We start from the raw sequence: 13,092 nt of genomic DNA on the forward strand, positions 1-13,092 counted from the left end.
TGTCAGTGACCATTTGTTCATGGAATTGCCACACCACATGCCACTGTACACCCCAATGTCAGAGACCATTTGTTCATGGAATTGCCACACCACATGCCACTGTACACCCCAATGTCAGTGACCATTTGTTCATGGAATTGCCACACCACATGCCACTGTACACCCCAATGTCAGTGACCATTTGTTCATGGAATTGCCACACCACATGCCACTGTACACCCCAATGTCAGTGACCATTTGTTCATGGAATTGCCACACCACATGCCACTGTACACCCCAATGTCAGTGACCATTTGTTCATGGAATTGCCACACCACATGCCACTGTACAACCCAATGTCAGTGACCATTTGTTCATGGAATTGCCACACCACATGCCACTGTACACCCCAATGTCAGTGACCATTTGTTCATGGAATTGCAATGCTGCATGCCACTGTACAACCCAATGTCAGTGACCATTTGTTCATGGAATTGCCACACCACATGCCACTGTACACCCCAATGTCAGTGACCATTTGTTCATGGAATTGCCACACCACATGCCACTGTACACCCCAATGTCAGTGACCATTTGTTCATGGAATTGCCTCACCACATGCCACTGTACACCCCAATGTCAGTGACCATTTGTTCATGGAATTGCCACACCACATGCCACTGTACACCCCAATGTCAGTGACCATTTGTTCATGGAATTGCCACACCACATGCCACTGTACACCCCAATGTCAGTGACCATTTGTTCATGGAATTGCCACACCACATGCCACTGTACAACCCAATGTCAGTGACCATTTGTTCATGGAATTGCCACACCACATGCCACTGTACACCCCAATGTCAGTGACCATTTGTTCATGGAATTGCCACACCACATGCCACTGTACACCCCAATGTCAGTGACCATTTGTTCATGGAATTGCCACACCACATGCCACTGTACACCCCAATGTCAGTGACCATTTGTTCATGGAATTGCCACACCACATGCCACTGTACAACCCAATGTCAGTGACCATTTGTTCATGGAATTGCCACACCACATGCCACTGTACACCCCAATGTCAGTGACCATTTGTTCATGGAATTGCCATGCTGTAAGCCCCTGTACACCCCAATGTCAGTGACCATTTGTTCATGGAATTGCCATGCTGCATGCCCCTGTACACCCCAATGTCAATGACCATTTGTTCATGGAATTGCCACACCATATGCCACTGTACAACCCAATGTCAGTGACCATTTGTTCATGGAATTGCCATGCTGTATGCCCCTGTACACCCCTATGTCAGTGACCATTTGTTCATGGAATTGCCACACCACATGCCACTGTACACCCTAATGTCAATGAGGGAACAGTATTTTGTTTGACACAATAATGTCAAGTAAGTGATTGGAACAGAAAAAAAGAAATATACAGACACATTTTTTTCTCAGTGATAAAACGTCAGAAAAGTTCTCTAGAGGCCCACTATCAGTCCTGGTGTCAGTATTTTATGTGTTTGTATTTTTGTAAACAACAATTTGCTTTTCCTGAATTGTTGTTTTTGATAACATGCTCAATTTGGCACATGTTCATTAGTTTGCCTAATATATATATATATTTAGGTGGTTTTCAATTGGTGTTTATAATTGATAAGCTTGCTTACCACTCATTCGGTGCGTTTGGAATTGTTCAATGTAGTTGAGCCTGGTTCTACCACCCACTATAATATCTGTAGTGTTTCACGCTCGATTCCTCTCTTTCTATTTTATGAACTATTCATTCATAATTTTGTTTATACCAGTAAATGTTAAATTACAACCCAATTTATGTGATATAAATTTATTGTGTATAACTTTGAAGCGGTACTATTCTAAGACGATGGGGGTCAGTATATCCAGAGAATATTCCAGATTTGGAGCTAGTAATGAAAGCTAATCATGTACTTGTAAATAACGAACAACGATCTACTGTTGCTGTCACAGATGAACTTGTGAGTATGCTTAATGTGATGTTGAACATAGCTTTGCATATCTAGATTGATGAATACAGTGAGTGGTATGCATGTATTGTCTGAATGATCTCACTGTATTGCCTGTGATGAGATATATAACCTGTTGCAGAGTATTATCATATGATGAAATAGAGACTACAGTCAATTAATTGCATGTTATGATGGTAATTTTTTTGTAACCCTGTTACATTTACTACCAATAAATGTATGCTTTGAGTCACAGAGCTAACAAATCTTGATGAATATTGGTCCATTTGTGTGGTGGTGACAGTGTGTGGTTTATTTTTGGCTAAAAGACAATATTTAAAATAGACATTAATGTATATTATTTTACATGTTACACTGTTTCTCCTTAAGTTACAGTGTGATCGAATATTGCACCATATACCTGCATCCTACCTTATTGGAAAATTCTAATATTGGAATGATTGTGTAGTATTTCTAAGGGGACGTTCAAAACGAGAGAGTTTGAATAATTTTCGCCACTTTGCTCATTTCATGGTCTATACTCTCGCTGCAAACTTTGCGGAGTCCTTGTAATAAACTCATAATATGTAAATTCACTTACTCTTTTCAGAGACAAGAATTTGAAGAATTCTGGAAAAAACATAAACACTGCCCCTTGACAGTGAGTATAACTGTTAATTGTTTGCATGCATTTAAGGTTTGTGTCCACATTCATTGTCATGCCTTAACTTGATAAAAATAAGGGTCACATTAAATTAACTTTGATACTACTGAAACAATAGAAAGCATTACTATAATGTGTCAAACACATCATTAACGTCTTACTAAAATAACCTGTGGGAATTAAAATAAAGTTAATTCTGAAGTTGCCAAAGGTTTTCACAATAAAATCTAACAGTACTGTGCTTTTAGATATATGGGTAAATTATCTTTTTGTGTTGATAAATCACAATAACATATAATATGTATGTATTTCAGGGCCGTAACGTGATACTAGCCAGTCTGTGCCCACAGGTATATGGACTGTATGTTGTTAAATTGGCAGTTGCACTCATACTCGCAGGTGGCGTGAGAAGAGTTGATAATTCAGGCACTAAGATTAGAGGAGAATCACATTTACTTCTTGTAGGAGATCCTGGTAGGTGTTATTTAGTAAAATACAGTTATGGGCTGATGAGTTTTGTTACAGATGAATAATATTATACAAGCCGGTAGGCTGGTTGGCAATCCGCTCCGCTCAAAAACAAGCAATATGTTTTTGGCTGTTTCCATGGTGTGACATACCGGTATACGTGAAGCTAACGTCGGTTTATAACTAATACGAGGTTCGCAAACACCATTCAGTCTTTAGAAGTCACTTAGTTTATTACTAGGACCACAGTCACTCTCCTAGTAGATTGACTGTGCTAGGACGTATTCTGCTGTTACATTTATTATTTCCAACCGTTTTGCTTTAGCATTTTCTGTAAATGCTGGAAAGCGAAATAATGAAATAACGAAATGGTAAATATTTACCTAAAGTACAGTGTGTTGAACTTCATAATAATATACTTCATAATGCAAAACACTAGTCACAGTGAGTTGTTTAAATATAAGACTCCTAATCGAAAAATATGACCACAGTCCAGAATTTCAGACGGATATTAAGCAACCTAAGAGCATATCAGAAGCATTTACTCTAAAATATAAAAAAGACCTGCAGTCAAAAATCAAGAATGCCAGCAAATAAAGGACTCTGTCCCACAATCCTTTGTGCGCAAAAAACTACCATGCTTGTCAAATCTGGGTCAAATATACAGTACGCTACTATCTTGCCACAGATTGTTTAGTAGTGGAGTGTTCGGTGACCATTGAATTAGCCTGTGATTCATATTTTATGTGTATTAATTTATTCATCAATTTTCATGACTGACAGTACTGCCCAAATTTTAGTCAAAAAAACGCAACTGGTGAAACGGAAGAGCATCGCCACGCGATGGACGCAACGACCGCATAGAGGTCAAAATACGCGTTAAATTTGGCTCTTCCGTTTCGCCCCCTCCGGAATGTTCTACTTTCGCAGCCTAATCACAGGTTTTTCGAAAAACGTCGAAAAAACACAAGAATTAGTAGAAATGTTCTTGTTTTGGGCGGATTATTGATAGAGAATAATGTCTTTATTACAAAAATGCTGACAAATCGTGAGTTGTTGCCTTAGTTATTTTTTTATTGGCGAAAAACTGCAAACTCGGCAAATTTGGTTGCACAACTTCCCTTCCCTTCTCATATGCACCCAGCGACACCGATGCCAGCTGACTGTGTACAAAACTGGTAGGAGGTAATACATTTGGGGCGAAAGTATTCAAAAATAAGTTTTTGAATGTTGCAATGGCAGTGGTGGGCCAGGATTTTTTTCCAATTAGTGACGGCACGACCTACCTGTGAAGTATGAACAAAACCAGCCGAGCCGTTGCTGGTGAAAAGTTACCCCAACTTTGGGGTCAAATTTTTCGGTAATGAAAACATATATCAAAAATTCAAATAGTAACTTTGTGCCCACACTCAAGCTGAGTAGAATGAGCTATGTCTGAACTGTTTTATCCCAAATTTGTAGGAGGAGATACATTTGGCGCGAAGCTATGCAAAAACCAGTTTTTTGGCTGTTGCTATGGCAACGGTGGGCCAAAAATTTTTTTCAGATTTTTCCTTATAACTAGGATGAAAGTGTGACCTACCTGCCAAGTTTGAAAGAAATCGGCCAAGCCAAAAAAATCACAGAAGAAATCATACGTGAAAACACTGGAAATGTACACACACAGACACACACACACACACAAAACGACAAAAGTGATTATAAGGGCAATCCTAGCGGAGCGGATCGCCAATAAGGGCAATCCTAGCGGAGCGGATCGCCAATAAGGGCAATCCCAGCGGAGCGGATCGCCAATAACAAAGGGCAATGTCACCAGAGTCAACTATGTTTTAATTTATGCTGTTCTGGAGCCAAATCTTTGAAATGACTGATCACATTCAAAATTTACATATACATTGTACATTTTGGGATAGATATATGCATTCCTTTTTGTAATCCAATTCAAGATAGCTGAATTACAGCCATTTTAATGCTAAATATTCTAAATATTGACCATCACTGTCATTCCAAAACCAGATTTGGGCTGGTTCGTACATTGGACATTATGGGACCTTGGTGCACATCACTTGACTTTGCAGATTGGATATCAAAATGGCTGACTGGTGGTCATTTTGTTTTAATGTATGCCATTCTGAAGCTAAATGTTTGACATATCTGGACCAATCGTGTTAATCTTTACACATACATCATGAATCACATCAAATGCATTTGTTTTGCAAATGGCATCAATTTCAAAGCTAAAAATCAAATAAATCTTTAATAAAAATTAAAAATGTTTGACTGGTTTTAGTTTTGTTTACTACTGCACGATGAGGACTCATGTTATGTCAATGATTTGTTTTATATTTTCTCTAGAGTAGTGCAAGATATTTTTGAATACAGTAAACACAGAATTGTATGAATGTGAAAAAAGTCCAACTATCTGATAGATATGACAAATGCAATGGAAGACAGAACAACATGACCGTTTCTTATACATGCTGACACTCTACTATTTCTTATTCTTGCTTGGTAACACTTGTAGTGCACACATGCTGCATGTTATGTCTGCATGAACTGTGGTTGACTAGTTGTAGAGCAAGTCTTATAAATAAATTAGAAAGTGCTACCACTGAATCAAGACATGGGGATAAATAACAAATTACAAAAACAGTATTAATTGCACTTGTTGCCAGACTCCAGATGCATTGAACACAGTTTTCTGTCCTACTTGCCATGTGCAAACTATTTCCACATGATCTGGAAATTCGGATATTATTATCACAATGTTCATCTTAATTTTCAGGTACTGGAAAGTCTCAGTTTCTGAAGTACGCTACAAAGATAACTCCTCGATCAGTATTAACAACTGGTATTGGATCCACAAGTGCTGGGTTGACTGTTACAGCTGTCAGAGATGGTGGTGAATGGCAGTTAGAAGCTGGTGCTTTAGTCTTAGCAGACGGTGGACTCTGTTGCATTGGTGAGCATGCATTGAAGATCATTCAATTGACTGTTGACTGTTAGACTCAAGGGGCTGGGTTTTACAAAACAAATCTGCACAGAGAAACCTTTGAAAAACATTTTTCAGAAAAAATTACAGAAAAAAATGATCAATTTTTCGATTGAATCCAAAACTTAATGAATGTATGATGTGGTACTGTATTTGCATATTTGAAGCACATGAACAAATTGACGTGAACACACATGTACATAGAGAAATTTTCCCTTCATCTGAAATGCTAGGAGTAACAAATTGAATTTATAGAAGTCTACAATTAAGATTAGAATGTGTAATGAATAGTCTATTTTTCAGAGCCTTGCAAGATCTTGTATAATTGGCAAAGAGTGCTTCACAGGTTGTATTCTACATTCTAATGTCGGTGCATGTACATGTATCTCAGAGTGATCATCTGGTTATAATATTTGATTTCTCAGATTACTAATAATATGTAGTCATGACATTCTTCTAGATAAATATTTACCATACTTAATGTTGATGTTCAAGACAGAGCAGTCAGAAATATATAAAGAGTCAGTGACAGTGAACACCTTCCATGATAAATACACTGCCAGTAATAACAGGAATTCCTTAGATTACTACTGTAAAATCTGTACTAGAAATAGTGGCTCCCATTAAAATGGTACAATGCAATAGAGGGGGTGCAGTTTCTATTAGAGCATCTACATATGCGAGAAATGTATTTTTTGATTCTCAATAGTTCAACAAGAATGGGTAAGACTTCTATGGATGCAGCTTCTAGTACAGATTCTACGGTAATAATATGTAGTCACAACATTCTTACAGATAAATATTTACCATACTTATCATGGCAGAGCAGTCAGAAATATATAAAGAGTCAGTGATAACAAATGGTGGTAAAAAAATCCTTGCATTTTGAAAGCACTGCCTAGTAATACCCGGTAATAGGAATGTATCTTTTGACTCTAAACTCACTCCATGTGAAATCTTGTCAGAAGCTGGGAATCCCATATTGTGGACTGCATGTGACAGATTAATATGGGATACAACAAACAGCTACATACACAACATTATGTGATACTAGTAATGAAATATTTCTCGCATAGACCATGAGTTGTATTCCAATTCATTTTGTAGATGAATTTAACAGCATTAAAGAACATGACCGAGGAAGTATTCATGAAGCTATGGAACAACAGACCATCAGTGTAGCTAAGGTAAGAAATACCCATTGAAGATAACACTTCTTAAAAACCAATGTTGTTGCTGAGTTTGTTTGCTATATATACAATGTATAAATATATGTTAATAGTAGTTTGCTTTTTTGTTAAATTAATTGTCAGTACTTTGCGTGGAATTAAAATCATGACTGAATATTCTTATTGCATGAGGTTGTATGTCATATTGTTTGTAACAACATGCAGTCATTATGGGATCAACCATCCAGTGTAATTATGTTTTCGCTTTTAATATAGTTTTATTTCATTAAAAGTATACAATCATTGAGTAATATCATCATAATAGACTCTAGGATCTATCTTAATATTTGTTATCCAAGAGTTTTTATGTTGGGGACTGTAACAACGTAATGTTGGGCTATTACTCTAAACTCTTGCTTAATGTTTAAATTTGAGTGGTTTTTTTTAACTAAAATATGAAACCCTCTGCTTATCTTTCTTATTACCTTACTTTTACATCTACAAGGAATAGCACCCTCTTAGACAAGTGTGATCTATTGAATATCCTGTACATGGTAATTGAGAATCTGATTTTCGGAGCTCTGAGACGTATATAATGATAATAATAATAATAACTTTATTAGCTCCACTGTCGACAAAGCGAGGCTGTTCATATTACTGATTGTCCGCAGTCGTCAATTTTACAATTTCAAGTTCTTCTTTGAAACCGCAAGTCAGAATATTTTCAAATTTTATATGCAAGTACCTTGGATGGTTCTTCTCAGATTTGTTCATTTCATGTCAAAATTTCAAATTCTCTAATTTTGGTGAATATTTTTGCAATTTTTGGTAAAAAGTGATATTTTTGACTTCTTGTTAAAAACCACAAGTCTGATTGCTTTGATATTACATATATAGGTACTACATGTGGACCTGTCTCAGATTTGTTCATTTCGTGATGATATCTTTAATTCTCTAATTTTGATGAATATTTTTGTCATTTTTGGTAAAAAGTGATATTTTCGACTTCTTGTTTAAAACCACAAGTCTGATTGCTTTAATACTATACATACTGTTCATTTTCTAATGTGCATTGCTAACAGCGGAGCTATCTCAGCCGACAGGCTGCTTGTTACTCAACAAATGCCATCTGAGGGTAATGTATGATAAAGACAAAACATAAAATACATTGCATAGACAGAAATAAACAACACATAATGAGAAACTATTAAAAAAGAAAATATCTATTACAAAAATAAAACCCACTTGTTTTTATTTAATTTGGTATATTGTACTTTTTAAATATTTGGCCAATACAATACTACAATTGCATATTGTTTTAAAGTTTAGTCTTTCCACTTTTTGGTTTGTTTTGATATCACATTTTTCAAATAAACGTGTTCATTCTTCCTTATATAATTCACAATCTGGGATGAAGTGAATTTAATTCTCAACTACTTTTTCATTGCATTTTTGACAAAGTCTATTCTTTTCTTCTATGAGTTGTTTTTTCTACCTAATTCGATGTCCAAATTATGGTCATTGATTCTAAACTTGTCACAATTCTTCTCATTTTGTAGTGTTTTTACATTCCAAAGTCTGTTTTAAATAATTTGTATATTTTTAATTTGTTTCCCTCATTTTGATTGACAAATTAAGAACGTATCTTCTCGTCAGAAGATGTGATAAACTAGTTGTGTTATTTATTATACTAGGCTGGTCTTGTTTGTAAACTGAACACCAGGACATCTATATTGGCGTCCACAAACCCTAAAGGCAAATATGACCCAGGAGAATCTCTAAGTGTTAACACAGCACTTGCTAGTCCACTATTAAGTCGATTTGACTTGGTATTAGTTTTATTAGACTCAAATAATGAAGAATGGGATAAAATCGTATCATTGTTTATACTGGAGGGTAAAACACCACAGAACGGTAAGATTCAGTATTTTTTCTCTCACCAAAGAAAAATGTTTATAAGCTATCGTAAACTCTTTCAATTTCACGACACTAATTTTCAGTAATATTTCATTGGGATCACAGTGAGTGACAGTGACTATTACAAGACTTATTAATCAAATTCCCATAGGTGACAATGTTTATACATTGCACAAGACCTATAATTGAATTCCCATAGGTGACAATGTTCATATAATTGATTTCCCAGTATCCAATGGCCAATGAGAAGACGATTACAACATCCTATAGTGTATGTGATGTTTGCATAAATCTGAATGGACAATGAGATACACTAGGGTCCTTGCTAGATTTATAGCATAGTGAGCGAAATGCCAAATAGATTGATAAATAACATTTCTGTTTGGTTGAATGTTTAATTAGCATCACAAAGTTACATACAAGAATTTGACTGAAGTTTGTCTTTTAGTCATTTCTAAGGATCAGCTTTGGAATATGGATAAGATGAAAGCGTATATGTGTATGATAAAACAATTGGAACCAGATCTTACACCTGAAAGCAATCTGTAAGTTACTTGTGTATGTATGTTTTTTCTAATTATCACCATCGACTCCCTTTTTCATTAACTTTATGAGCTGTCCAAACCCCAACAATGTTAAGATAACTTATCTATCTTGTCCTTTTCATATATTCCCAGAGTTTTAAGTCGATACTATCAGTGCCAAAGACAGGCAGATCAGAGGAATGCTGCACGAACCACTATTAGATTATTGGAAAGCATGGTTAGATTGGCTCAAGCCCATGCAAAGTTAATGTGTCACCATGAAGTGACTGTAATGGATGCTGTTGTGGCAGTATCTGTAATGGAATCCTCTATGCAGGTATGATCACTTTTACTTTCTCAGTACTATATCTCAGTATCTGTAATGGAATCCTCTATGCAGGTATGATCACTTTTACTTGCTCAGTACTATATCTCAGTATCTGTAATGGAATCCTCTATGCAGGTATGATCACTTTTACCTGCTCAGTACTATATCTCAGTATCTGTAATGGAATCCTCTATGCAGGTATGATCACGTTTACTTGCTCAGTACTATATCTCAGTATCTGTAATGGAATCCTCTATGCAGGTATGATCACTTTTACTTGCTCAGTACTATATCTCAGTATCTGTAATGGAATCCTCTATGCAGGTATGATCACTTTTACTTGCTCAGTATTATATCTCAGTATCTGTAATGGAATCCTCTATGCAGGTATGATCACTTTTACCTGCTCAGTACTATATCTCAGTATCTGTAATTGAATCCTCTATACAGGTATGATCACTTTTACTTGCTCAGTATTATATCTCAGTATCTGTAATGGAATCCTCTATGCAGGTATGATCACTTTTACCTGCTCAGTATTATATCTCAGTATCTGTAATGGAATCCTCTATGCAGGTATGATCACTTTTACTTGCTCAGTACTATATCTCAGTATCTGTAATGGAATCCTCTATGCAGGTATGATCACTTTTACCTGCTCAGTACTATATCTCAGTATCTGTAATGGAATCCTCTATGCAGCTATGATCACTTTTACTTGCTCAGTATTATATCTCAGTATCTGTAATGGAATCCTCTATGCAGGTATGATCACTTTTACTTGCTCAGTATTATATCTCAGTATCTGTAATGGAATCCTCTATGCAGGTATGATCACTTTTACCTGCTCAGTACTATATCTCAGTATCTGTAATGGAATCCTCTATGCAGGTATGATCACTTTTACTTGCTCAGTACTATATCTCAGTACATTGTATCTGTAATGGAATCCTCTATGCAGGTATGATCACTTTTACTTGCTCAGTATTATATCTCAGTATCTGTAATGGAATCCTCTATGCAGGTATGATCACTTTTACCTGCTCAGTACTATATCTCAGTATCTGTAATGGAATCCTCTATGCAGGTATGATCACTTTTACTTGCTCAGTACTATATCTCAGTATTTGTAATGGAATCCTCTATGCAGGTATGATCACTTGCTCAGTATTATATCTCAGTATCTGTAATGGAATCCTCTATGCAGGTATGATCACTTTTACTTTCTCAGTATTATATCTCAGTATCTGTAATGGAATCCTCTATGCAGGTATGATCACTTTTACTTGCTCAGTATTACATCTCAGTATTTGTAATGGAATCCTCTATGCAGGTATGATCACTTGCTCAGTATTATATCTCAGTATCTGTAATGGAATCCTCTATGCAGGTATGATCACTTTTACTTTCTCAGTATTATATCTCAGTATCTGTAATGGAATCCTCTATGCAGGTATGATCACTTTTACCTGCTCAGTACTATATCTCAGTATCTGTAATGGAATCCTCTATGCAGGTATGATCACGTTTACTTGCTCAATACTATATCTCAGTATCTGTAATGGAATCCTCTATGCAGGTATGATCACTTTTACTTGCTCAGTATTATATCTCAGTATCTGTAATGGAATCCTCTACGGTATGATCACTTTTACTTGCTCAGTACTATATCTCAGTGTCTGTAATGGATTCATCTATGCAGGTATGATCACTTTTACTTGCTCAGTATTATATCTCAGTATCTGTGATGGAATCCTCTATGCAGGTATGATCACTTTTACTTGCTCAGTACTATATCTCAGTATCTGTAATGGAATCCTCTATGCAGGTATGATCACTTTTACCTGCTCAGTACTATATCTCAGTATCTGTAATGGAATCCTCTATGCAGGTATGATCACTTTTACTTTCTCAGTACTATATCTCAGTATCTGTAATGGAATCCTCTATGCAGGTATGATCACTTTTACTTGCTCAGTACTATATCTCAGTATCTGTAATGGAATCCTCTATGCAGGTATGATCACTTTTACTTGCTCAGTACTATATCTCAGTATCTGTAATGGAATCCTCTATGCAGGTATGATCACTTTTACTTGCTCAGTATTATATCTCAGTATCTGTAATGGAATCCTCTATGCAGGTATGATCACTTTTACCTGCTCAGTACTATATCTCAGTATCTGTAATGGAATCCTCTATGCAGGTATGATCACTTTTACTTGCTCAGTACTATATCTCAGTATTTGTAATGGAATCCTCTATGCAGGTATGATCACTTGCTCAGTATTATATCTCAGTATCTGTAATTGAATCCTCTATGCAGGTATGATCACTTTTACTTGCTCAGTATTATATCTCAGTATTTGTAATGGAATCCTCTATGCAGGTATGATCACTTGCTCAGTATTATATCTCAGTATCTGTAATGGAATCCTCTATACAGGTATGATCACTTTTACTTGCTCACTTTTACTATATTTCAGTGCTCACAATGCAATGCCTTTTTAATGTCTCAGCAAATGCCGATATATTTATTTTATAGGGTGCTGCTTTGATGGGTGGAGTCAATGCACTCCATACATCGTTCCCAGAAGATTCAGAAATGGAATACAGAACACAAGGTGAAGAATGTGTGGTGTAAATGTCTTTAAACCACATTTCTGTAATTCAATCCCAGTAATCTGATTGGTACATGCAAACTTTGATATTAAGGCTCACAATGACACAATGTGCCAATATTCTAATCTGTTCAGTGGTTTTGTGCTACATTTATAGGAATGTTACTTAGTTAAAACTGAATTACACATTGAAATCATGCGAGAAATTATTTGGTGCACATTTTCGTGTCGATAAAAATACTAATGTCTATAAATAGTAAATTTAATGACACCAAATGTGTCAGAAATAACTAAAATACCATCATAAAAAGAGCTGAACAAATACTACTACTTATTAATAACTCGTGTATCACTCATGGGATAACCTCCAAAGACAACATACATTCTTAAGTCTATAACAGCTGTTTTATCGCAGATGTAAAATTAAAAGTGCAATTATTTAT

The 13,092-nt window shown here is 35.9% G+C and overlaps 1 protein-coding gene across 1 annotated transcript in view; it reads left to right on the plus strand.

Annotated features, from left to right (window-relative positions):
- Window positions 1-13,092, plus strand: part of LOC100372960 (uncharacterized) — a 58,650-nt gene that overhangs the window by 42,548 nt on the left and 3,010 nt on the right. Inside the window, exons 8-17 of the mRNA XM_085499840.1 lie at window positions 1,849-1,978; window positions 2,577-2,627; window positions 2,945-3,104; window positions 5,884-6,060; window positions 7,198-7,277; window positions 8,954-9,173; window positions 9,328-9,335; window positions 9,642-9,721; window positions 9,854-10,037; window positions 12,574-12,652. Coding sequence (XP_085355966.1) covers window positions 1,849-1,978; window positions 2,577-2,627; window positions 2,945-3,104; window positions 5,884-6,060; window positions 7,198-7,277; window positions 8,954-9,173; window positions 9,328-9,335; window positions 9,642-9,721; window positions 9,854-10,037; window positions 12,574-12,652 — 1,169 coding nt within the window. The remainder of the gene's footprint in view (window positions 1-1,848; window positions 1,979-2,576; window positions 2,628-2,944; window positions 3,105-5,883; window positions 6,061-7,197; window positions 7,278-8,953; window positions 9,174-9,327; window positions 9,336-9,641; window positions 9,722-9,853; window positions 10,038-12,573; window positions 12,653-13,092) is intronic.

This window comes from Saccoglossus kowalevskii, chromosome 1 (assembly GCF_978046115.1).
Source record: "Saccoglossus kowalevskii chromosome 1, keSacKowa6.1, whole genome shotgun sequence".
Taxonomy (NCBI): domain Eukaryota; kingdom Metazoa; phylum Hemichordata; class Enteropneusta; family Harrimaniidae; genus Saccoglossus; species Saccoglossus kowalevskii.